Source organism: Toxoplasma gondii, chromosome VIIb, assembly GCF_000006565.2.
Source record: "Toxoplasma gondii ME49 chromosome VIIb, whole genome shotgun sequence".
Classification (NCBI taxonomy): Eukaryota; Apicomplexa; class Conoidasida; order Eucoccidiorida; family Sarcocystidae; genus Toxoplasma; species Toxoplasma gondii.
Window position 1 is genome coordinate 516,556 of NC_031475.1, and position 26,416 is coordinate 542,971.

The 26,416-nt window shown below is 49.4% G+C and overlaps 4 protein-coding genes across 4 annotated transcripts; 3 read left to right on the plus strand and 1 right to left on the minus strand.

Annotated features, from left to right (window-relative positions):
- Window positions 1-78: 78 nt before the first annotated feature.
- Window positions 79-5,844, plus strand: TGME49_263500 (vacuolar protein sorting-associated protein 26, putative; the record flags this gene model as incomplete). Its single annotated transcript, XM_018781330.1, has 11 exons — window positions 79-157; window positions 593-647; window positions 788-872; window positions 1,465-1,578; window positions 2,333-2,429; window positions 2,651-2,846; window positions 3,327-3,405; window positions 3,756-3,912; window positions 4,552-4,620; window positions 5,211-5,337; window positions 5,796-5,844. The coding sequence occupies 11 exons, from the start codon at window positions 79-81 to the stop codon at window positions 5,842-5,844; spliced, it is 1,107 nt and encodes a 368-aa protein (XP_018637165.1).
- A 2,630-nt stretch (window positions 5,845-8,474) lies between these two features.
- TGME49_263490 (ubiquitin conjugating enzyme E2, putative) lies at window positions 8,475-11,345 on the plus strand. Its single transcript, XM_002365408.1, has 4 exons — window positions 8,475-9,371; window positions 9,688-9,797; window positions 10,122-10,422; window positions 11,202-11,345. Exons 1-4 carry the CDS (start codon window positions 9,357-9,359, stop codon window positions 11,265-11,267), a joined length of 492 nt encoding a protein of 163 aa, XP_002365449.1. The 5' UTR covers window positions 8,475-9,356; the 3' UTR covers window positions 11,268-11,345.
- A 4,018-nt stretch (window positions 11,346-15,363) lies between these two features.
- Window positions 15,364-22,366, plus strand: TGME49_263480 (sodium/hydrogen exchanger 3 protein; the record flags this gene model as incomplete). The annotated part of the gene is made up of 10 exons (XM_018781329.1): window positions 15,364-16,270; window positions 16,873-17,192; window positions 17,708-17,808; window positions 18,058-18,186; window positions 18,875-18,990; window positions 19,556-19,655; window positions 20,277-20,421; window positions 20,971-21,472; window positions 21,770-21,846; window positions 22,202-22,366. The coding sequence occupies 10 exons, from the start codon at window positions 15,364-15,366 to the stop codon at window positions 22,364-22,366; spliced, it is 2,562 nt and encodes an 853-aa protein (XP_018637164.1).
- Window positions 22,367-23,538: 1,172 nt separating this feature from the next.
- UCHL3 (ubiquitin carboxyl-terminal hydrolase UCHL3) lies at window positions 23,539-26,072 on the minus strand (the record flags this gene model as incomplete). Its single annotated transcript, XM_002365406.2, has 3 exons — window positions 25,034-26,072; window positions 24,447-24,552; window positions 23,539-23,903 (listed from the first exon to the last, which is right to left on the minus strand). The coding sequence occupies exons 1-3, from the start codon at window positions 25,355-25,357 to the stop codon at window positions 23,539-23,541; spliced, it is 795 nt and encodes a 264-aa protein (XP_002365447.1). The 5' UTR covers window positions 25,358-26,072.
- Window positions 26,073-26,416: the final 344 nt, after the last annotated feature.

Sequence of the window (26,416 nt, forward strand, 5' to 3'; positions counted from 1 at the left end):
TCCAATCACCTCTTGCGGGACCTTGTCTTTCTAAGTCAATAGAGACAGATTCTCCTTGTTCACCGTCTTCCCCTCTCGATGTCTTCGAAAGTACAGTCACGTGACCCCGAGCTTTCCGTTCTCTCGACTGACGAGTGTTTCTTCAACGATGAAGACTGTACCAGTGTCGGTGCCGCTGCGTTTCCACCCACCTTCCCGCATAGACGGGGGAGACAGAGACAGACAGGGAGAAACGCAAGCGGAATTTCTCTACTTGTTAGGCTTCTGCGTTGCCTTATTCTTGCTCCGCGCAAACAGAATCTCCGTAGAAGTCGACTGCGTTCCATACTTTCACGTGCCCGACATCGCCGCCGCGTGGTTAACTCAGCTGTCGAGACACCTCAGCCCTTTCGTTCCCGCTTCCCTCACATGCCTTTTCTGCGTTCTCTTTCGCGTCAGTTCTCGTTCGCGCCTGAGTGGAAACACAGTCGAGCGTTTAGCGCTCAACGCCTAAATTTCTCCCGGCTGTGTGGACACCACAGAGGGAATATGCTTTCCGCAGGGAGCTAACGTTGGCAGAGAGGTTGGTGAAACTCACATACTCTGCGTTCAGGCTCTTCACCCAGCGAAGAGTGCAACTTGTGTGCAAAATTCTGCGAAGAAAAACGGTCAGCTCACACATGAACTGAGCATCGCGCGTTTGAAGTTTTTCCCCTCTGCAAATAACTGACATTCCAAATGTTTCCCTTTCTCGGTCGCCAGCCTCGCTTTCTCAGCTGTCTGTGGCAGTGTTTTTCTGTTTCTGCAGACGTCGGGAAGAACGCCTTTCAGAGCTCACGGCACCTGGCGGCTCGGCAGGCGAGCTTTTCTTCCGTGCCTCTGGAGACAAGATGGTGCGCTTTTCTGTTAATCTTGGTTATCCTTCTCTGCCTCTCGTGGGATACTTTCTGTGCAAGGAAAAGAAAAAAACGAGGCTGTCTGAACGGGGTCGAAATCTTCAGACTCGGAGCTGCCGACGACTCCGAGTGGAGAACTCGTAGAAAGTTACAACTCGAGAGACGGAAAGGAATTTCTCAAAAGAAATTGGGAATGAGAAGTAGCACAGAAAGGCCGGCGTCGTTTGCTTTCTGTTGACTCACTTTCTCTCGGTGTCCGTCATAAATCTGAGTCCAGAGTACGCGCTGGACTCCCGGTTCAGATCTTGAAACTCTGTGTTTTCCCGATCCAACTTCTCTTGTGCTGTTCGCGACAACGAGATGGAGTGACTGCATCAACTGTAGTAACACCCAGGGTGTCTCTAAAACCCCCCGCCACTGTGTACAAGATATACAGATTTCGGATGCACTTCGATGGGTCGGCCTCTCCCGACTCTACTTCTCTGTTTCTTCTGAGGTGAACAGTGCTGGATCGCGATTTTCACAGAGCCTTCTCTCAGATGTGGAAGAAGGATCGAACCCGCCTGGTGTGTCTCCGCTGTGCATGCAGTTGGCTACTCTGTTCGGCAGTGTCTGTACGGTTGAGATCTTCATCGACCAAGAGGGTCGCAAAACGACGTACCTCTCCAGAGACAAGAAGGGCGAGAGAGTCCCCATTTTCTCCGTGAGTCTTGCCTTTCCGTGTGCGTTGCATCAGCGAGAAACACTCCCGTCTGCAGCCTCTCTTCTCGAATTACCTGTCTCCGCAGACAGAAGAGAAAATGTGACTCATTACTCGCTTCCTGGAGAGGCATGCATCCCCGCAGGGAGGGAGTAGTCTCGAGACGTGCTCTCTCGGTGCGGTGGACATTCAGTTGACAGGGCGCAGACCTGTTGGTGCCCGCTCTCAGTCTCATTAACGGGAATCAGCTGAGATAAGTTTCATCGTGCACACAAACTCTAGTGTCCTCTTACAGATGTATACCCATCTACACATGCATATATATATATATATATGTGTATATGTATGTATACATTTGCACAGACGAGTTCATCGAATGAGAACTGGTGCGTGTATGCAAACGCGCTTCCATTTGTGGATCGCTGAACAGATGCATCGGTTCACGAAAGACTCGCTTCCATCTCGTTATTTGGAGTAGACTGTCTGCGACATCCTTCTATGCATCTGAAACAGAAGTGCGAATCAAAACATGCAGCAGACCTGGACGGGTGTCGCTCGTGGAGTCCACGTCCAGGACTTCCTGGCGCTTGATAACGAGTCCGTTCTTCGGCCTTCAAATTCATCTAGATAAAGAAAGGCGTACGCATGCACACTCGTCTTCATTGCACCGCTTGCCACGTAACAGAATGGCATCACGGTCCAGCGTATTGCCATCGTGCTTCAGCAAGGAGAAAGTGATTTCCGACTTTTTCTGCAGGATGGCGAAGATGTGACTGGGTGCGCCATCCTGAACTTGAAACCTGGAAAGCGACTCGACCACAATGGCATCAAGGTGGAACTGATCGGCCAAATTGGTGAGGCCCCAGGTGGATGTACTCTACAGGAAAAGCGCGGGAGGGCGAACCGCGTTTTCGCGTTTTCTAGCCGAAAGGTGCCGCATGCAGTTCCCGAGAGACACCTTTTCGTTTGTTTCGCTCGGCCTCCTTTCGTCTCGGGAGAAACGACATATCTGCACGCATTTCCACACTCGCTTTCCCGTTCCCCGTTCTTGTCTCTTTTCTCGTCACTCCAACAGACACGCTGTACGACCGCAGCAACTCGTACGACTTCTTCTCGATTTCCAAGGATTTGGAGCCTCCAGGCGTCTTGGTCGAGAGTAAAAAGTACAAGTATCGCTTCAATGCCGTCGATAAACCCAACGAGACGTACTCCGGCATCCATGTGCGGCTGCGCTACTTCATTCGCCTCACCATTATGCGGAACTACGGCAGGTCCGGAACTCTTGCATGCCGTACAACGACTTCTCGTGCATGCAAACGCGTCTATATACAGATGCATGTGGTGATACATCTATCTACACATGTACATATGTAATGATGAAGGCGCAAGAATCGCGATGTCACACACACACAGTTGTAGATGAAATAATTCGTAACTGTGTCTGCAGCTACTATACATGTCTATGGAGATCATACTTGAAAGGAAAGTTGCATCCGAGGAGTCTTCTTGCTTGAAACAGAAAGGAAGCTAATCCAGGAAGAAGGAGTTCCGTGTTTGCGCCGTCGGGAGAAGGTTTCTGTACGAGAGGACGAAGAAACAAAGACCCCCCGGCTGGTCGGACAGAGCTGACGTCAGAGTAAACACTGGACAGAACTTCTGTGTTTCTGTTGTTTCACGCCTCGTCAGCGCGCTGGCGATGTTTCTGTGTCTCATGCGGCCGCGAACTGCATGCCTCTGGAATGTATGTACAGCAGCATTGTCAAGGAGCAAGACTTCGTCGTTCAGAACATCGGCATCCCTCCGGAAGTGAACAACACAATCAAAATGGAGGTGAGTCGTATTCTTGAACGCAGAACGTTTCTCCCCGCTCTGCATGTCCCTACCGCATTCCATATCTGTGTATTGCGAATATATATAAATACATATGCACATGTATTCAAAAGAAATGCTTACGTCTATTTCCATGGAAGTGTATGTGTATGTATACAAGCTTTGTATATATATGCATATATGTATTTGTATATAAGATCTATATATGTATATATGTGTATTTATATATATATCTAAGTGTACAGTGACACACACATGCATTGATGCTTATGTCCAGATTCTGGCATTCATATTTCTATGTATTTTTTTGTGACAAGAGTTTCCTCTCTTTTGCGGCTGTCTCTGCGTAGGTGGGCATTGAAGACTGTCTCCACATCGAGTTCGAGTACGACAAAAGCAAGTATCATTTGCGAGACGTGGTTGTCGGAAAAGTCTACTTCGTGCTTGTCCGCATCAAAATCAAAGACATGCAGATCGACATCATCCGCACCGAGACCGCCGGCACAGGTGCGTCCCGGAAGTCTCCGAATATAGGCCGATCTCCTGGGGGGAAACTGTGTCTCGAAAGCGCACAGCAGGCTTCTCGGGTCCGTGCAGTCGAGCTCACAGAAAGTTCAGGAACACCTCCGGTCGCGCAAGAAAAGAGATCGTTAGAGACTTCCTATATATTCACATATTTGAATTCTTGTATGTTTTTGTGGATGTAATGTATGGGGAACGCAGGGATGCAAACGACTACACATACGGATATCTATCTGTATGTAAATGCGTATGTATAAGTGTGCATGTATGCAGGTATATATGTGGGTATCTGTGTGGGTATGTATGTATGTATATGGTAACATAGAGTAGCAAGCGTATGTTGTATGGTTTTATGAGGAAAGTAGATGTGTATTTCCAAAGCATGCACGTTCTCTCCGTTGCTGGGATTGCTGCAAATCTCACTGCCACACACGAGGGGGCAAGTCGCTCTCGAGGCAGATTCAAGCGCTTTAATAGTGTGCAGAAAGAGAATATGTGAGGTGCCACTTGAGGCCTTCACATACAAGAAGTCCATTGATATTCCTTGGAGAGCGAAGAGACAACCGTGTGGAGACCTTGACTTGTTACTTGTACTGTTGCGCGGTGAAACGGTTTGGATTGCAGGCTCTAGCGCAGTAACTGATTCCGAGACTCTGACGAAATTCGAGATCATGGACGGCGCGCCGATTCGCTGTACGTTTCACATTCGCTGAAAACAGTTGTGGATCCGACACCTCTGATTCGTCTGTCGTTCTCAAGAAGCCTCAGGAAGACCGAGAAGTTTCATGCAGACCCTCTTGCTCACTTCATCTTTCTGAAGTTCTCTGTGTTGACAGAAGCACTAAAAACAATGCGACGCTTCTGCCTTAGTTTTTCTTCATCTGTGTATCCGCTTGTGTCTGGGTAAACCTGTATACGCCTATACGTGTCTTTGTAGATCTGCCCACTTCCATTTGTATCTGTATGCACCTGTGTCTAGACCGGTATGCTCGCATCCATATCTGGGGGCATATCCACATGCACCTCTTCAGAATTATCTCTATATCTATGTCTATATTTGTTCAACCCAATTCTATCTAAGTCTGTTGGTGTATAAAGCTATCCAGGTCTATCTGTGTATATACGCGCATATTTCTGCCTAAGTCTATCTATGTGTCTAGGTGTGCCTGTGTGTGAAGATGCTGGTGTTGTGCCTCGATACGACGAGTGGAGTCTCCGTCTATAAGACGGCAGGCGAAGAGAGAGAATTCGGGAATTCGTGGCGGACGCTTTGCTTTTTTCAGCGGAGTGCATTCCAGTGCGCGTGTACTTGAGTGGCTTTGACTTCACGCCCACGTACAAGAATGTCCAGAACAAATTCTCTGTTCGGTATTTTCTGAACTTGGTTCTGATCGACGAAGAAGACCGACGGTGAGACTTTTGTGAAAAAGGCACTAAGGACAAGTATTGTCTCTGTTTATTTGTGTCTTTCTCTCTCCTCTCAGATTCTCTCCTCCCTCCTCTGTCCATCTCCTGCGACTTCTCTTTCTCATTCTCTCGATCTGCTGCCATATCTCTGTCGTTCTCTTCTCATCTGTCGTTTCTCTGTCGTGTCCTCTCTTCCTTGTTCTCTCCGGTTTTTTCTCAATGTCGCGTGTTCTTTTTCGTTCTCGTCTGTACAGGCAGCTTGCACGGGCTTTCTTTCTGCCATAAATGTGCATATAGATTTGTCTGTGAATATATATATATATATATATATATGCTTCCGTGGATGCTTAGATGCAATAGTGTGCGAGGTTTTGAGACAAATGCCGAGAGTTGATGCGTGCAAGCGCGTCACGAAATGGGAGTTTGACTTAAAGAGCGTTTTCCTCCTTGGTTGTCCGCAGGTATTTCAAGAAGCAGGAAATCACAATGTGGAGGAAGAAGATCGGGTAGTCATCGGCTTGCGTGGGCGTTTCCTCTGTTCTTCGATCTCATTTTCCTCTCAATGAGGAACCCCGAGCACTCACCAAGGCGCATGCGTTTCGCAGTCTCTGAAGCTCTTCAGTGTGTCTTTGTCTCTTTGCTTTTCTCTTTTCACCGCCGGTCTTGTGCCCCCACCCCGATGATTCCGAAGCAGCAAAGTGCCAGTAGTTTGCGTAACGGCGGCTGGGAGAAACACGAAAACCGAACTCGTCTCCGCCACACCGAACCGGGTGTACATACACCCGAGAGACCAGGGAGATTGCTCTCTGAGATCTGGTCCAGGGTTCCGCCGGCTGCTTTGCTCGGCGGAACGTTTCCAGGATCGATGTGCGTGTGCGCGGCTCTTTCTGCCAGCTTTTGATTCTTTAAGAAATAGTTCTCAAGACTTCTTGGACGTGCTGGCTTTTTCTCCTTCTGTCTCAGGTTCGTTTCGCTCATTTTCTCTCGCTGTGTCGTGTCTGGGGTCTTGAACTGAACGTTTCGTGGCGCTGCGGTTGTCTTCAGTGTGTCTCCCCGCGTTTCGAGTGAGATCGTGAGAGGAAATCTTTGTTGTCGATCCCTTTGTTTGTTTCTCTCTGACGAGACGCGAACGCGGAGGCGCTCTTCTCTGTCCTCTCTCGGGTCCTCGCTGTTGTCCACACATACGCATGCACGAGCGTTCTTCTCCATATGTTTCTCTAACTCTATGCATATCTGGATGTGGTTGAACTCGCGACGCTTGTTTCTCCGGGGTGTGTACTGCGGAGCGAGAGATGACGGTGAGGAGCGAGTGCATTGCTCCATTCGGAGGAGATGTTCGTTTTATCAGGTTTTATGTTGTCTCCTTCAGTTCTCACTTCAAGTTCTTTCGCGGTCACGCGTTTCTTCAAGGCGTCCCGCCTGTGCAGAGACGCCTGTAAGGCTTCTTTTTCTCTCCACCGAACGCCCTCAATCCCTATTGAACCTGCGATCTTTCGACAAGATGCACAACTCATAAAACAACAGTTCCACAGAAAATACGCAGAAGTTATAAAGCAGGAAACGCGCTCGTGTTCCTCAGAAAATATGAATTTGTAGAACAAGACATGTGAATCTATAGACCACAACACACGGATGTTCCACTGTGATATTCAATTTGCATTCCCGGAAGCCGTTTACGCAGGTGCAGACGCGTTCACTTTTCAACGAAACAAGAGGCAGATGCATGTATGTAGACTTCACAGATTCTTCGACGATTCTCCAGTTCGCAATACGCCTTCCTACACTTACGAAATACTAGTACAATTCTAGATGTAATAGATCTGGAAGACTTCACTGTTTCAGGGATACACAAACAAGATCCGATGTGACCCGCAGTGTCGCAGCGCCTCCGGCCCATCAAGAGAGCTGGACGTACAGTGCACAGCTTTTCGCAACTCCAGAGATGTCGACATGCGAATCTGAGAAGTAACCCTTTTTTGCGCCTTGTGAATTTCCTAGTTGTTCGTCTCGTGTTACCCTGGCCATTCACTCGACGGACGACAGCGGAGTTCGAATCCGGACGCGGATTGACTCCACGGATGCAGGGGACGAGATTTTGCATGGAAAAAACGCTCTATCCGTTGTTGTTTCATTTGCACCGACACCTGAGTCGAATTCCCGGCATTCTCGGGTGTACGTACACTTCAGAGACAGGGCAGCCTCTGCCACCTCTGGGTGATGGATGTGGTCTGCTGCGCGGATCGAGACAGCTCCCCGTTGAGGAATTTCTGAATGCGAAAAGTTTGAATTCTTTCTGCCCAGAGCACTCAGCACCAGTCGAGAAGGCGAAGTCTGTCGAGTTGTGTTCATGCTGTGGAAGGGCAAAAGGAACACGTCGCAGCTTTTTCGCATTTGTGAACCGAGTGACTGCAGAGAGATCGCGTCACATTCCCGTGAGTCTTTCAGGTGCCTCTACAGCTCAGAAAAAAGTGGAATCCCCACTCCTTTTTCAACTGAATCTGAGATCTCTTTCTAGATGCAGAAGCCAAGCTACTGCGGATTGATCGGGAGAAACAGAGACAGACAATCATCTGTGAAATTCCCCATGGTTCGCGTACACTCACCTACAAATATACATATATCTATGCATAGTGCAGTACGAAACACATATCTATGATAAATATGTGAACAGACGGGAGTGGCCGTTGAACAGCTAGAAACAACTACTCCTCAATTCTCTGAGGCTACTAGACAGCCCAAAGAGATGTGCGCGCATGTTTCGACCAAATGCGTTTTGTGTGGATGTGGACTTGTGTAGCGGCAGAGCAGCTACTGAGTTATGAAGGAACTGTTTCTCTCGTTCTGTGCTGCAATTGCCTCTACATTTCGTCTCTGGAACTGATACCGGTGTCGCCGTCTCAAACCAACGGAATGCAGACACGCAAACGCCCAAGAAAGGCAGATGAAAACGGAGGAGAAGGTCAACAAAGGCGTGAAGAAGAAAGAAGAGAGAGAGGGGGAGATGCAAGAGAGGGCCTGCTAATAAAGACAAAAGAAGAAGGAGACGGAAGAGACACGAACAGAGTGAAGCTGCTTTCTGTCCAGTTTTTCGCTGCATGCATGCTTCTCGTCGTTCTCTTTTCGCTGAATCAACGGAAGATGTTCCTTCTTTCCACTGTTTTCACTCTCCTCTTTTTTCTTCTGGAAACGTTTTTTACATGGGTTTCCATTTCAAGAAGAACAGAGGTCAATTCGCTTAAAGACGCACGACCACGTGCTCTCCTCACCACTTCTTCCTTATCTGCTGTTCTCTCATTTTCTCTCTTTCTTCGCTTCTCTTTCTTCTTTCTCCCTTCTTTTCGTCCTCGGTCTGTTTGTGGTTCGCGCTGCTGTCTCAAGAAGCCTTCGCCGCGAGTCTGCGAAACTGGAATCGAGCAAGCCAGCAGCTTGCTTCGAGTGTCTCTTCTCGCTCCTCTCTCTACTCCTCTTTTTTGGCCCTCGTTTTTCTCTTACACTCTTCCCGCGTTTCTCTGTCTTGAGTTTCCACGTCGTCTAACCTCTGCAAAGGGCCGCTGCCGTCGCTCGAAGAAAAACGAGGACTGTCCGTTTCTTCCGTGGAAAAGGGGATTTGTTAGGGAAGACATCTGTCTCTGTCAAAGCGTGCTTTTTCATCTCCCACAGGCCTACAGAGGGGGGAAGGACGAGACAAGTGGTGACAAAACGAGCGAGGGTGTTTCTACGCCCAACTCTTCCATCTTTTTTAAACGAAAGGGTTTCTCTTCTCGCCCATGACTTCTCCTGTTCTTTCTCCCGCGCTCTCCGTCAACGCAAAAAAGCTTCAGTTTTGCCGCTCACATCTTCCTGCCTGATCTCTGGTGTCGCGTGTCCGCGTTCCTTTCCCAGGGATGGTTTCACAGCGTCTCTTTCGCCCTCTGATGCTCCTCAGTTGCCCAGCGTCTCGCTTCCTCTGGGAGAAATAAGGCCTCCTTCTGCCTCTCCTGAGAGTCCCCCGCGTGGTTGCTTGCTTGATTTGAGGGGACAAAATGTCGACAGTGGCGGTAAGCGTCTGCGCCGCAGTCTCACAGGCAAGACGGCTCTCCTTTCGCTCTTCACATTTCGAGGGTTTCTGCACTGCGCGCGCCGCGCTTCGCACCCAGTGAAGCAGCTGTCTTTCACAAAAGACGAGACTTCCCGCACTTGTCTGTACACATTCGTGTTTATCCGCGGATGAGTATCGTTTGACGAAGCGAGAGGTCCCCGTTTCCTCTGTCTCTTTTCACGGAGGGATCTCTTTGGATGCTTCTTTGCCGTGGAGGGTCAACGTACCGAGGCGTTTAAAGACTGTTTTCTGCATGGAATCTGCGTCTTCTGCAGAGACGCCGAATCGTCCAAGACATTTCGCGAGTCACGCGCGACCCTCCCCACGGTGTTCGCGCGTCGCCTTTTGCGGACAGCATGATGCATTGCCATGCGATCATCCACGGGTGAGACGAGTCGAATCCTTCTCCGGCGCTTCACTTTCTCAGACGTCACAACAGGGAGGGCCGAGACCAGACGCATGCACCGCACCGTCTCTGGGTTGGGCCTTGATTTCCCTTTCTCTCCCTTGCTGTGGTGCATTCTCATCTACATGCTTTGGAGCGGACGCTCTCGAGTTCCTCCACGTTCTCTTTCGTGTCGCTTCCTCGAGAAACTCTTGCAGAGCCTTTCCCAGTCGAGTTTTCCTTGCTTGTCCTGTGCGTTTTCTGCCCCTCTTCGACCTCTCGTTTCTTGCGCTGTTTGTGCCTGCGGCTCCGGTGTACGTACAGCCCAGAAGACACGATGTGGGAGTGCGGGACGTTTCACTTGATTATCACATTCACGGAAGACTATCCGGCTTTTCCGCCGAAGGTGCGTTTTCTGTCGCGGCTCTTCCACCCGAACGTCTACGCGGATGGACGCATCTGCATCGACATCTTGCAGAATCAGTGGAGTGCCATGTACGACATTGCCGCCGTTCTGACAAGTATTCAGAGTCTGTTGAGTGACCCGAACCCACAGTCGCCTGCAAATCCTCAAGCGGCAAAGATATTCGTTGAAAACCGAGAGGAGTACGACCGTCTCGTCCTTGTAAGGCTCTCTGTGAAGGAATCGAAAACAGAAGGACAACGGAATCGGGTGTCTGCGCAAACATCCGAGAAATGAAACAGCCCCTCCTGTCGCTGTCCACAACCACACGGCACCATTTGTATATACGCCTATATGCTGATGTCTACACATGTCTACATATGTATTCATGCATGCGTGTATGTAGATGTATATATGTAAAAAATATATACATATATATATGTATAATTGTAAAGATATATATATATATATATGTCGACAGGTGCTCGGGATTGGCTCTGAATTGTATTATGCATGTCGGGTGTTCCTGAGGGGGGATAGAAGGCGGTTAGACGAAGTGCTTGAGTTTGGAGAGCAGTGAAGGAAGAGCCATTTGGTCAGAGTTGGAGTTGAGTCGACGTTCTGGAGGCAAAAGTTCACAGTGTGGAGATCAGTTCTAAGTCGTTGTCGATGCATGCGTGATTGTGATAGGAGAGCGGTGAAGTCACCTTTTCTCCGCGAAGAAAAAACGCGATGGCAGGGGGAAGCACAACGACTTACACCTGAGATTCGAATCACTAGTGGAGGGCTCTGTGTGTTGATGGAGTCGCGGTTGCTGCTTCTCGTCTCTCTTGGAGTTTCTCTGTTTCTCTGCGTTGTCATTTGTTCACGCTCTACGTGTTACGTCGCAGGAGATTGAAATCCACCGCTTTTTTCATAAAGATGTCCATCGTCCTCGTCATTGTGTCCTTTTCTCAAGCCTCAATTTCTCTTCGTCTTGCCCCTGTGCGCTATTCTCGCAGCAATGCGTGGAGGACAGCTGGTCGGTGCCAGCGCTGCCTGCGGGTATTTTGAACGGCGATCGCTGAGAGTTTTTTTCGGCAAGAAAAGGCGCGTTTTGGAGACGCGTTCGGAGTGTTTCGTTTGCTTTCCTTTTCCTTCAAAACACCCTTTTTTTCTGCGGAGTATAGACATCGCACTGAACTGGGTTAGATCTTTCCGTTTTGACTTGGGTTCTTTGACATTGTTCTTTTCAAGAGAAATCCACTTGGGTGATCTCAGCGTGGTTTGTGGCCACTGATGAGGCGCACCTTTGCAGCTGCGACCGAAAAGCCGACTCTCCGAGACTAGCTACTTATGTCCTACTGCCAGAAAAAGTCTGTCCTCGTAGTAAACCACCGCTGTCAAGGATTTCTTTCAAACTCGAAAACCGGCGGGAGGCTGAAAGCGTTCTGGAGAGGTTACATGCGTTTCGCAGTCCGTCTAGGATAGAGAAGGCGCCTGCCAGCAACATGCGTTTCCGTGCTTCGTTTGTTGCCATGTTCCCCGGAACTACGCGGGAACAGTCTCTAAATTGCTCCTCTGCTTTTTCAGAAGGGGTGCCGGCAGAGCAGGCATCTCATCGTTTAACTCCCTCAATATTTTAGACGGGCTTCCACTGATATATACGGCATCTGTTGTTTTCGTGTGAAAATTTCTGTAAAGGTCAGTGGACCACTCTGTGCGTGTATGTACGCTGCATGTAAACTCCATGCACACTTCAGAGCAGGTCTTTCTCTTACAGGTTGGCTGCTCGTGGAGGGAAACGCGATAAATGCAGGCTACATGCAACTTCCGAGAGCAGGACCGCCGAAGTTCTGATGCTTTTTGTGCGGCATCTAATTGAAAAACCTTTTCAACTCCACTTGTAACTCGCTTTCTGAAATCCCAGTACCGCATACGGGAAAGAACGGCTCTGAAAGTATCTGTAGTTGTGTGCGTGTCGCCACAGATTTCCGCGTCGATCTAGAGTCAGACTGTGACGTGGATCACTACCAGCACTGCTGCGACAAAGTTGAGACAAAAAGCTGTAAGTGGTTCCGAGAGGAGTTTACACAACGCACCTTGCAATTACTTAGAGTAACACAATTTGCTCAGTGTGTAGCGAGAGAGCTACACAAACCCTGATTCAAGAACCCCAAGATAGCACGGTCAGTAGCATGACTGAAACGTAACTTAGTAAGGAGAAACCGACCATTATCAACTCCATTGTCGTTAACCTAGACAGATCGTCGCAAGTATTCCGGTCAGGCTAAGGAAGGAGCTTAGTAAAGTGAAGGTCATACGACAGATGTGAAAGGCGTGTAGTTCACACTTTCGTACCATTCGAAGGGAGGGCTGAAAATGGAATTATCCGCATCAAAAGAATGCGTGTTCCCACAAACACTCAAACGGCGGTGCAACAAGCCAGGAAAGACTGAGGGACACGAAATTTCGCGGCACTGTCGTCAAGCTAATTTGCGTGTCTGCGCCCGCATATGCAAAGTGTTCACACCTATTCTGCACCATTTACAACTAAAAGAACGATGGAGTAGGGAAGCGCGTGCTCCGCTAGCAAGCAAATTTATCGTTTTCAATCTGCTTCTGCACCTGAAGAAAAAAAGCCAAGACTCGTTGCAGACTCACGGTTGTGCCCCAGTGGAGATACCTTGCCTTCCGGATTCTGTGACTAAGTTCCCACCGGGGAATTCCACCAAGGCATCGGGATGCGAAAAGCGGTCGACTCAAATCAATAGCGGCGAAGAAGTGGGACGGAAACCGATAGAGATGGCAAAGCAAACGCAACGGACTCAGGCGAGGCCCCTTACATTTAGTGCCTTCCTGTAGAAGCAGGCATTGGCTGCGCGAAAGGCAAGAATGAACGTAGACTTCTGCCGAAACCAAATTAATCACTGCAGCAAATGTGAATTAATGAAAAGGAACCGGTTTCTGTCTGTGTCCCTGCCGGTACGGGCTGCGCAGCTGAGACACCTCAACATGCTAGACGGAGCGTTTTTACCGTCCCCCCAGAATCTGAAGGGAAAGCCAACAGCGATGGTCGCGTTTTTGATTGATTCACGTCGAAAACAAGAATCCGCTTCGCGTGTGAACGGTGTCTTTTCAGACTGTGGGACGAAGAATAGTACTCAGACGCAAGCCAACATCACGAACATCACCCGCACAGCCTTAATTTGAGATACTTAGGACGGAACAACGGACGATCTCACACTGCTAGTGGATGTTTCGTTCCAACAAGCGATTAGAAGCGGGAAATCTACACGGAAAAGTATATGCACGGGTTCCGTTATGCGTGAAGAATGCCAGAACCTGAAGCACGCAGAAACGGCTGCGAGCACGCAACCCACTACTACGGAGAATCTCAAATTTTGCTAGTGGTTTCCGCGTACTTTCGACTGTTTAAACGTCTCGGCATGTTGGGGGATTCTGACCGTATTGTTGGTATTTCCATTTTGCATTGTTTCTTGAAGCACCCTTACCAACTCCTCGTGGATTCTCTTCTACAGAACTGTTTGGAGCTTCTCTAAATCGATTCCATGTGACTACAGGTTCCCCACTTCCAGGATTTTGTTTGTTGACTTCTTGGCTAGCATCGTGTTAACCGTCGGACTGTGAAAGTCTGGCCACAGCTTCTGCGTGGTTCTAGGTTTCTCCCGCACTACTCGCCGCCAGTGGTTCATTGCTTTTTGTGCCTTTTTGTGGGCGGAGCTCTGCGTTCAGAACGGAGATGATCCCCCACTCGTTACGACGGCAAAGCTCAGATATTAGTATGATCAGTAACATCGTAGTAGCGCTGGGCGTCCCTCGAGACAAGATTGTTTACATGCTCCGATGTGTTTCGGGAAGAAACGTGTAAGAGTTGCTCCATAAAATACTTATTTGGATTTTCGCTGCGGAATCTCTCCCTCTTCCGTCCTTGCAGAGTTGGAAGGAAAATCAGTTTATCGGTAAAGCGAAGCTTCACAACACACGCAGAACAGGGCAAGCCTTTTATCAGTGTCGCGTAGGTGACCACCGACACCAGCATGTAGACGGCAAACCCCTCTTTCAGGAACGCACTGGGGCAGGTGCGGCACGTTGTCTACAAATCACCGTTCCTTTCTGTATCAGACTTCCTCAAACCCTGACAACAGGAGACGCGGAACTTATTACGGGATGACAAAAACACGGCGGGTTTCGAGTTTCATACCACTCGAATCAGGTGGTGCGCATCGGTGTTTCTCGAGACACGCGCATTGCATGCGGTCTGATCCAAACACAGAGAGAGGCTTTGGTTTTTTTGCTCCGGCGCCAAGACAAAAAACCACAGGGGTCTGGTCCGCCCCTTGAGCCGGGAGACTGTCGCCTGCCGTGGTCCCTCATATTCTTTCCCAAAGCTTCTGTGGACGTGCTTGAAGGTGCACATGTTTGTTTTGAGATACCTTGGATTTCTGCGTTTTTGGAGACACCGGCAAGATATATTGGGAGGGGCACGTGGGCTGTGCCTCGAAGCGCGGCGGGAAGGGGCCCGGGGGCGCTTTTGCCTCGCCGTTTTCTCGTATTGTCTCGGACTTCTGCCGCACCCTTTGTGCCCGTGCGATCCAGTTTCAAATTTCACTTCTGAAACTCGTCTCCGCAAAGTTCCACTAGTGTTCTACCGCGGCTCCGCAACCGGCGACGCTAGAGGCGGCAGAGGCAGCTGTCCCTGCACCGGACGCCACTCATCAAGACATGCGACCCTCGCAGACCGCGGGAGCTCGAGGTTCTCCGCGTGTTTTGGGCAGCGTTGCTGCTCTGAACAAAGACTCTTCGTTGTGTAAATTTCTTTTTTGGTACGGAAACGCAAACTGGAGAATTGGCTTACCGCTGGTTTCACCACAGAGTCGCCGTCCTTTGCGGTGCTCGCCGGCGGCGCGGAAACTCATGTGCAAAAAACGCAGCTCGACGAGGGGACCTGGAGGCGGAGCGACGGAGAACGCCGGTCGACCTTAGTCCTCCAGTTTTTTGCGTTTCGCCACTGATTTCGCCGGAGAGATCTCTGTAAAAGGTCGGCTGTGGGATCGGCCGACGCGCAGTTGCCTTGGAAAATGCACGCGTCCCCTACTGTACATACGCCTCAGTCAAGACCATGCGTCACGTGTCGCCGATCTGTCTCGCCTAACTTTCACCATGGCACCTTTTTTTCCTCTTCTTTCCAGCGGACCGCGGGAGGACTCGGTTTTGTTCAAACATTTGCGTCCGTCTCTTTCATCTTGCCTCCTACTCGTGAGTCTCTACGCCTTCGTTGCCCATCTTCTCCCCTTTTTTCCGGCTGCCCCTCTGGCGTCGCCTCTGCTGCCTGCGGTTCTTTCCGCGTCCGCCTCCGGCAACGTCGCTGGCCAGTGGACCGGCTTGTTCAACGTTCCGTCTCTTTTCTCGAACGGAAACTCCACGCTGCACTTTTCCAGAGACGCTTCTGGGGTAACTGACAGGTCCGACCCACCGCCTGCCTCTGCCGTCCAGCAGCCTTCCTTGCCCCCACCTGGCGTAGCACCCCCGGCAGGCGCCCCCCGCGTTTCCGCAGACATTTCTGCGACGACTGAAGCATCAGCAGGTTCCAACGAGGCGGACGCCTTGCCGGCTTCTCCCAGTTCTCCTTCCTCGCCAGCTTCAGCAGCGCCTTCGCTCTCGACCCAAGATGAGGCGGACGAAAAGAAAGAAGACAAGGCGACCCCCTCCAGACTGGCGACGGCAGCTCCTCCGACGGCCGCCGAGGGCCTGGCAGCCTCGTTCACCAACGTCAACATGCTGTTGCTCGCGCTCTGCCTTCTCTGCTGCTTCACTCTCGGGTACTTCATCCACATGAATGTCATTCCCCACCTCCCAGACTCTGCTGCCGCCATGCTTACCGGCGTCCTCTTCGGGCTCCTCGCCCGGCTCTTCGGCCCATCCCCGTCGGAAAACTCGTTCCTCCACTTTGACCCTCAGTTCTTCTACTTCGTGCTTCTGCCTCCCATCGTCTTGGAGGCCGGCTTCTGTCTAAACAAAGCTGCGTTTCTGTACAACCTCGGCGCCATCCTTCTTCTCTCCATCCTCGGTAAGCGATGGTTTTCAGTGAAGGCGACGACAGTGAGAGAAACAGCACCAGATAGTTCGGCTCAGTACGTATGTCGACGCAGACGAAGAGCGTGAGATAAACAGCCAGAGATAGATGCAGACAGTTAGAAACATTGCCTTCTTCTTTCTTCCCCCTCTCGCTTGTCGACTCTGCAAGCGAATCACCGTTTTCTCGTCAACATGTAAGGTGCACAACTATTTCCACATGCCCTCCCCAGAACTCTTTCGCTGGTGCCTTCCCGCGTCTTAACCCACCTGACTGTCTCTATTTATATTCGTTTTGGACTTAGATTCCTTTTTTTATTTGCTTTCAAATGTAGTCGCCTATTGCTTTTATTTATTTCTTTTTGTCTGAGTCTCTCCACAAATGCCGACTGCTGTGTCGGTTTCCGTCGCTCTCCACTTCTTTCTCAATCTTGCGGTTTCCGCCTCTGTCTCTTCATCTCTCTCCTGGTGCACGACTGCTTCGTCAGATAGACTGTGTCTCTCTGCGTTGCCGTTGGCGCGGGCTTCTTCTCCCTTTGCTGTTTTCTCCCTCATTCATGTGGGCACAGCCTACGCGCCTCTCCTTCGCTTCCGCAGGCACACTGCTGTCGACTGTGGTGGTGGCACAAATTACTTTTTCGACTGCCCACATCTCCGGCTTGGAGGGCCCGGCGCATGAAATTCGAGGCTTCTCGTGGGCGTTTGCCTCCTTGATCAGTGCCACCGACACGGTCGCGACGCTCAGCATCATTGGAAGTCCTAAATTTCGGCTGGGGAAGAAGGGCGTGGACCTCTACAGCATCTTGATGGGGGAGAGCGTTCTGAACGACGCAGTGTCCATAGCGCTTACTCGCAGCGTTCTGAAACTCTTCTTCACCTCCGACGCGGCTGTCGCCCAGAGGGTCTCTGGCATCGATGTACGCGGAAAAGTGGCCGCGAAAAGAGATTTCACTCTGAAAAAACGAGTCCCAGGAATCTCCACAAATCCCCGTGCAATGAGAGTCTCTGTGCAGAAAACATCTGCGTCCACATAGATGTCCAGTACTTGTTTGTTAAGGTGGACTGTGCACATCAAGGATTCACCTGTCAACTCGAAAAGGTTTCTGTGTGTAGGCGGGATGCTGGACTTGCATAAAAAACACGGAGACATAATACGCCCAAACCCGTGCACGAACATCGTTGAAAAAAGGTGCAGCCGTTCAACCACATAAATGTATCCATGCTTACACAGAGAGAGAGAGTGATGGATCTGTATGTACAACGCATGCAGACTTACCTTAAAATACTTACAGACACGGGCACACATGGACACCCTGTCTCCGTCTCTCTCTGGGATTGGGCGGGGGGGGGAGTGGGAACTCCATATTGAGGTTTTTTGTGTTTGCAATTTCGTGACGAATTTGTGCATTTGGAGAAGGCGCTGTTCGTTCAGGTGATCGCGGACTTTGTGGCTGTCGTCGTCGGAAGTCTCGTTGTTGGCCTCGGCATGGGTGGCCTTTGCTGTTTTTGCTTCCGTCACTCTCAGCTGAAAAAGTAGGTTTTATGTGAATGAAGTCGGCGTTTCTGTCAAAGCCAAATGCGGGAATCTCCCGTTCTCCCTCGCGACCTCCGCCTCTCTCAGCTCCTCAAGCTCTCTCTGTGAACAGGTCGCTGGGCCTCTGCAAAGCGTTCTTCTTCTCCTCTATTCTTCTCGTGTGCCTTTCTTTGGTATGCGATCACCTTCTTTTCAAGGTATTGATCTTTGTAGATCTTGGTTGTTTTCTCCGTTTCTCCCTTTTTTAGGCTTCCGGAGTACGAGGTGGCGATCACGCTGCTGACGGCCTACATGGCGTTCGGCGTCTCCGAGTGGCTTGGCTTCTCAGGCGTCGTTGCGCTGTTCTTCTGCGGAGTGATGCTTGGACACTTCAACGTGTAGGCGTCCCCTTTTTGTCAGCAGACGTCTTCTTGAAGAGATAAAATAAGTCTTTCGCTGGTGTCAAACAGAATGCCCTGAAAATGTGCCGGAATATTCGATCCCTAGCAAGCGTTTTCTGAAAAATTGAAGGAAGCGAGTGTTTCTAAACACACCAAAAACTAGTCTTGAAAAAGAATATTTCCCTCCATCTGAAAAAGGCCTCGGTGTCGTGCGAGAGAAAGTCACGGGAAAGGAAAATCCTTCCTCGGTTAATGAATCGTAAAAGTGGACTTTCGTGTGGCGGTGATATGACAACAAAGACATCCCAGGGCTCTTGTGCTGATACGCGTAGCGGGCTGGAAAGTTATTTCCACCCAAGTGCATATATCCATATATATATATATATATATAAATATATCGATTCAGATGATCCAGAAACGTAGAAGTTCAGAATTGTATAAGAAAAACATACACATGCATACGTGCACATTTATACATCAATATGCATTCGTATGTATTTATCTGTATACACCGGCATAATAGATTTGTTTGTGTCTATGCATGTAGATATATTTCATATACATATGTATATTGATGAAAGGAATTTCGTGCTTTGAGATGGGGAGTCAATGCTGCTGAGCACCTTGTCTGTGTTAAGGGAATTCCTCTTTTGTTTTATTTTCGTGGTCTCTGACGTTTCGGCAGACACAATCTCTCAAAGAAATCGAGATACTCGATCGACACTGTCTTCAAGACCATTGCGCTGATAAGCGAAAAAATTGTCTTTGCATATCTTGGCGTCGTTGCCGCCGTAGGCGTCGGTAAGTCGAAAAAAGCAGAAACCGTTTTGACGTCATTATGGATATTCACCTCCTCTCAGAGCTCTTCCCGTGACATTTCGCGTTTATCGTTTTTCATTGAAATCCATCTGTGTCTATTTATATCTATCCCTCTCTGTCTCTCTCTTTGTATCAAAGTGCTTTTGTCTATCTCAATCCGTATTCATCCCTATGTCTGGCTATATCTCCACCTCGCTTTCCACAGTCATCTCTGCGCGCGGTCTTACTTTTGACGCCCGGTGGATGTACACCTGACACCGAACAGACACGTTTTTCTCCTGTGTTTCGTCTGTAGGCATGCGTTTCATCTCCATATTCAGTGCCCTGGATACTTTTTCGTGTCTTCCTTCTTCTTCCCCTCGCTCACTTGTTTTCTGAGCGGCTTTCTTTCTCTCTTCAATTTGCTTCCTTTGACGCTTTCTTCGTTTTCTTTCTCTTTTCCAATTGCTTTCCTTGATGCTTTCCTCGCTTTCCTTCTGTCTCTTGGTGTGTTCTCGAAGATCTGCCCTGCTTCACTAACAGAACGGAACCGCGTGGGTTTCTGCAGGTGAAAGAACTTTCAACATTTTCTTCGTCCTCATCTCCCTCGGCGCATGCGCAGTCAGTCGCGTCGCCTGCGTCTTCCCTCTCTGCTTCGTCAGCAACAAGTCCGTTTTCACGAATCGACACCTCACGTTTCCTATCAGATTTCGATCGGTCGCTGTCTTCCCGCTTCCAGTGTCTTTCCATCGACACAGACATGTTTGCTTCTGTAAACTCACCTTCATGCGCGCGGCTCATCGTTAAATTCTGGTGCACACAGAGTTGTATACATTTACATATGTGTCAAAGTATAGTACATATATATATATATGTATACGTAGATAAATATATGTATATATGTATATATGTTCGTGTATAGACAATATGTTCGTGTATAGACACAAAATGACATTCGTGATACAGTTGTATGTACATACTTATATTTATTGATACAGATACGTACGTAGTGAAACACATCCACCGATACCTTTATCTATAGGTATACATATATGAATACACACATGCCTTCATGGGTGTATCTTTGCGCATCTACTTGTTTAGATAGATGTGCATGCAGCGGCAAATATGTGTTGACCTCACTTCAATTGTACGTGGAGCGAAGCTGTCTTCTCACGCGTCTGCGGCTCTCGACTCAGAAAAGAATTTCGGAAATCCAAGCACAGTGAAAACACCTCTGTGTGCCTGATGCGGAGACGCGTTTCTCTGTCTTTGCATTTCTTTTGCAGATTCAGGCAAGAGGAAGAGAGAATCGACTGCGGCCAACAAGTCCTGATGTGGCTAGCTGGCTTGCGCGGCGCCGTCGCTTTCGCACTCGCCATGACAATTCCCTGCAGCCACGACATGTGGCGTGCCGTTTGCAGACACAACAAAGTAATGTTCAAATTCAGACTCCTGGAAAAAGGGAAAACGATTTTTTCGCTTCCCTTCGTCGGTAGCCTCTCTCTTCCTTTGCATGCCCACGCTTCTTACTCATCTCGACGCACATCTACACCTATTTATATATATGTATATGTGTACGCGTATGATGAGTTTTATTGCTTCTCGTTTTTCTCTTCTCTTTCGAATCACGCGTCGCGGCTCTCTTCCACTGCCTCTCGAGTTCGGCTGTAAGTACACCCGAAAGCGTCCCCATCCAGGACCGGTGGTTCGCTGGCCTTTGCGTCTTCCACGTGTCTGTGCCGCATCAATGACGGTGAACCGTTTTCGATTCACCTCGCAACGTAGAGTACTGAGCCGCCTTACGTCTAAACTTTACCCTGGACACCCAGCTCACACGGTCGCCCTCTTGTGGACGCGTACGAAGGAGACGAGCTGGTTTGGGTGCGCTTGCAGATGATTGGTCGGCGTGAGTCTCCGTCTGTTTCGCGTTCTTCTCTGTTCTGGGGCACTTCGAACTGTGAAACTCGCTTCTTTTTTCAGGATCTGGTGGTGACGACGACGCTGGTCTTGGTGGCGATAACGACTCTGGGAGTCGGTTCGATCCTCGAGTACTCTGCCCTGAAGTTGGGTGCAGTCTTGCCGCGTCGCGACAACGCCGAGGGGTCTGCGGCTTTGCTGCTGCATTCCCCTTCGGGAGACGGGCGCCTCCGCGCTCGCTCCAGCGAGGAAGGCCCAGAAGAGAGGAGACTGAGAACTCGAGAGACTTCAGAGACCTCTGCAGCTCCTCCATGCCGCGCGTCCACCTCAGGCGCCGCAGACGTTGTCTCCGAGCTCGCGAGCGCGCCTGCGGCAGCCGGCAGAGAAGACGAAGGAACAGAGCACGAAGGCCGGCAACCACGAGGAGAAGGAAGACTCGACACACAGACAGAAGAGCACGACTCCTACGCACTCCAGTGGCATGCGCACCAGTGGGAGAGAGAGAGAGACTTCAGATCTCAGGTTGAGCGCCGCCCCCGTGTCCCTGATACTGGCCTCTCCAGAGGTACACAGAGAGACTCATACACCCGCAGACGAATCCCAAAATGCCGCCGAGCTTGGGGTGTACCGACGCAGATATATATATATATATATATATATATATATATACGTGCGAACATCCGTGCATGCATCTCTCTATTCAAGCCCATCTCTCTACAGACTCCCTTCACGTTCGCTTATTAGTATCCGTCTTTCTCTCTACCTATCTACATGTCTCTCTCTATATATCTCTCTAGGTGAGGTGACATCAGCGAATGAGTGCGGACTTTGTCGTTCGTCTGTTCAAATTCTGGATTTTCAGAAGAATTCGACGAACGCGGGCGTCCTGTGAGTGCATGCGTTCGTTTTCTTTACCGACTCGACCGGGAATATCTTCAGGTGCGTCGCCCGGAGGCACATCGAGCAGATAAGATTCCTTTAGAAAAAGTCTCCACGAAAGGTGTGCAGTTTTAATTCCCTATCAGTTCTTCCATTAGTCAACAGTGAGAACAATCAGGCGTCTTTCAGAGCTGGAAAGAAGAGAGAGAAAAGAGAGCAGAGAAGAGAGAGAAGAGACAAGCACACTGACTGCTCTCGAAAAAAAACTCATTCTTTTTGCTCTGGTTTTTTCATCTTGCGATTTCTTCTTTTTTCTCGCTGTCATATCTTCTCATTTTTGTTCCATTTTTCTCGCTATTTGTTCGTTTTCTCCATTTCTTTTGCATTTTCTCTTTTATTTGTTTTGTGGCTGAAGCGCTGGCTCGGAAGCGGCGAGGAGAGCGACGTATCCGAGGAATTTGATTTCGCAGAGTCGCGCGCCCGGCGGCATGCGTGCACTCCATTCGTCGCGTCTGGACACCATAGAGACGCCGAACTGGCAGAATCGAGCTTCTTCTCGAAAGGCTCACAAGCGCCTTGAAATCAGAACAGAGAGTCTCTCCGTGAAAAGTCGAAAAGCCACATCAATGTTGATCTACATCTATTCACACCAAACGTATATATATATATACATATATATATATATATACATATATGAGCATATATCTCTATGGGTAAAAGTTTGCGTATTTGAGTGTACGGAAGGCGATGTGCTTCTTCGTGTTTTCGCGAGTTCCCTCCGTCTCCTTCGCACATCGTTCTGTACATCCACCTTTCTAGACCCATCCTACAAATCGTGTATGTATGCATGCATAAGTATTATCCATATACATATGTGTACAAACAGACATGTATTTGAAGGACGTTTTTGAAGTTGTCTGCTGCTTTCGAGTTCGCAGTTAGAGATACGCGGATTTAACGCGATCACGCGGCTTTCTAGGAGCATGCCTGTCGCTGTTTCTGTCCGTTTTTCTGGTAAACGGAGGACTGCCGCCCCGGCGTCGTCGAGCCTCTGTGCATGAGGGGTATCTGCTCTCCACTCGCATTCACCCTCACAGAGAAACCGAGCGTGAGGCCTGCGTTTTTTATCTTAAATGTACACCACCAAGAGTTGTGAGTGTCTCCACCGAACTCCGTAGGTATAGGCATATGCGTGAACTTGAGTGCATTTTTAGATCGACGGTCATGAATTTAAATTTACTTTGTATATAAATCTATATCTTTGTATATATATATATATATGTATATACAGTATGCATATCTGTAGTTGTATATATATGTATATATATATATATATATATATGTTTACGAATGTGTATGTGAGATTCCGCGTTTCGGTTCTCCGTGAGTCCAAGCATGTGAACTGGAGCATTGTCCCTTGTTACTTTTTTCCGTCCATCCGACCAAGAAATGGACTTGCCTCGCAGCTGCTGGCGCGAGCACAAACATCTCTCAACGCCGTTTCGACTTTCCGGCGATCGACTACTTTTATTCGAGTTTTTCCTTTTTCTCTCGCCTTCTCTCCGAAAACACACGCCTCGAAGCATCGCGGGGAAAATCGAGCGGGAGGCCCACATGCTTCACAAGACCTCCCAGCGCATGCAGAGGGGAATCCACGACATCACGCTTCCTTATCTCTGCATGCGCGACACGCAAGAACTCGACTGCCGTGGTTTTGAACGCATGAACAGGAGAGGCGTCTTCTCGCAGCGGCTACGCGGCCTTGGCGTCGCCGACGGCGATGACTTGGAAGCGGAGCTCTCCTGGGCATTTTTCGACGAATTCTTTTTGGATGACGTTCAGAGTCATTTTCAAAAGACGCTGGTTTCTCGCGGCGTCCTCGAGAGTCGCTCCACCTTCGACCGAGCCGTGGTCGACGGGAGTGGCGCGTCTGCCGTCTAACTCCACCAAATGTCCCTCGTGAAAGACGAAAGCCACAAAGTGCGTGTCGACGTCGCTCTCGCGTGGAGGTACAGCCGACTGCCCCTGCTGCTCGAAACTCTTGTGTGCAGAGGCGAGGGATCGATCTGTCTCGAGAACCTTTGCTCGTTGCTCGGGGGAGAGATCTGCAGTCTCCTCTGGAAAAAGAAGTCCCACAAACACGCAACAGCTCGAAACAGAACCGGATCAAACGTCGACGCTCGCTGCGAGTCTTCTCACGTGAAGCAGCAAACATGCAGGCACAACTCCACACTTGCAAAGAACAAAACACATATTCTCTCTCTCTCTGTATATATATATATATATGTAAATTTAAAGATGCATATGTTTATGTGTATGTTTGTGAATGCATTATGTGGAGGGAAAACTGCGGAGCTATTTATGGAGAAGTAGACATGCTCAGAATGACAGAGGAATTGACAGGAACGACCGTTGAGACCTCTCTTTAGCTCATCGCACTCCGAGTCAACACACATCACATGCATCAGTATATCTATATATCTATAAAGTGCATCCTCGAGCCTAATAAGCCGCTTGGGCACTCAGTCCACATGCGGTCATATATATATATATATATATATATATATATTATATATATATATATATATATGTACATGTACATGTGCATGTATATATGTTTATGCATGCATGTACGCTGAAGAGTGCTTGGATTGACGTACTGAGGAAGTGTTCGAGGAAGCGGTTAGGCTGCAGAGGAAATTTTTCACGAGGCAGATTGGCCAGACAGTGGAGCAGGGCCACAGTGCCGCATGCATTACCGACAGTCTGCAGAGAAGACAAAAAAAGCCGGGAAGTCACCACCGAAGTCCTCGCTGCTGTGTCCCAAACACACGGAGACGATCCAGAGTCTTTGTGTACACACTCACACTGGTAGACAACCGAATTGTCCGTGGGCATGCCAACCCAAAGTCAAAGATATGACTCATACTACATCTTGCCATTAATCGAATCAGACAGAGGAACTGACATCACACGGCTGTCTCTCTCTGTCTCATATATATATATATATATATATGTAAATATAAATACATATATATATATATATATGCATATGCGCCATTTTTAGCACGAGATTATCGAGACAAAGTCCTATATATATATATATTTATGTATATTTATGTATATTTATACAGTGCTGGAGGTGTGTGTGTGTGTTTCTTCGTTGTGTGTCTCTCTCTTTTGTCGACCAAAACGTCTCCTCTCTCGGAGGATAGACGAGGCTTCTGCGGGGGAGAGAGAGACTGACTTGCTTGGTGAACCAGACGTTGTTCAGCGACTGTCCGGCCGTCTGTTTGTCTTGCTCTCTGCGGCCTTTCTCCGTCGCCTCAGTGATGGGGAAGAGCAGCAGAACAGCGACTGTGGGGTGCGCCACCATTTCTGCCGCCCACGACTCCAGAGCGAGGACGTCCTCGAAGGAGAGGAGTGCCTCGTGACCCTCGTGTCTCTTCTCTGTCTCTCCACCGTGCTCGACGGCGGCAGCGACTGGGCCGCCGAGCTCGTTGACGTACTGCGCAAAGAGCAGCGGATCTGCCTCCAGAGGAAGCCACTTGCATGCGCTCTTCCCCTCCATCTCCACGCCCACGAGAGGAAAGGCAAGCCGGAGCACGCTGGAAGGCAGCAGCGAGCGAGAAGCGAAGAGACGGAAGAAAGAGAGACGGAAGAGAGACAGAGGCGCGACAGAGAAGAAGACAGAGAATCCGACAAAAAACGGAGAGGAGAAGAGCAGCACAAGAGAGCGACAGATAGTGTAGGAGAGAGCGGAAGGGGGAAAAGGTTGTAGAGAGGACGCTTTGGAGACGAGAGGCGAAGAAAGAGGAGGGGCACTGACGTAAATATGGAGGAAGACGCAAGCGAGAGCCGCGAAAAGACGAAAGGGGATTAAAACCGGAACATGCGAGGGAAGACGCTGGAGAAAAGAGGAACGAAAGACCAAGTCGAGCTTTTTTCACGGCAAAAAGAAGCGTTTGAAGTAGGCGAGAGATGCGCAGGTCTGTCGAGGAGCTTTGAGAGCAAAACCAGGAAGAAAAGTATCGTTCCCTTTGAAAATGTGAACATAGGAATTGCCTGGTTGAAGTGAAAAACTTGAAACACTCCTGCTCGCTGTCCTCGACACACAGAGACTCCCGAATGCATTTTAACCATCCACTTTTTCTGTCTCTCACCAGTACCACGCAAACTTGTTTTCATTCGCAGAAACGAACAAACATACACACGTACGTGAATTCTCTTCTAAAGGTGATGTCTCCTCAAAAACAATGGCGGCGAATGTTTCAAGGCTCAGTTGTGACTGCGTCGAAGGCTCCCTGTCGGCAGATGCTTGAGAGGGAAATATTTTTTGAGTGTCTTTGCGTCTCGCTCTGTGTGCACATCGCCTCGCCGCGTCTGCGGCTGTCGACTCGGAGGCACTTTGCGCCTTTTTCTCCGGAGCAAAGAGAAAGAAAGGATCGGGCTCGACTCTTGACACGTTCCGAGAAGAACTGGCGTCCTCGAAAGCGAAGCGCGAACCACCGACAAAAATCCCCGAAATGGCGACTCGAGCCCGGCTGTCTCGACACCCTCACCCTCTCCTCTGCTCAGGAACGTCAGCTGTGCATCGCCGCAGAGCTGCAGACGCGCCTGCGCCAATTCA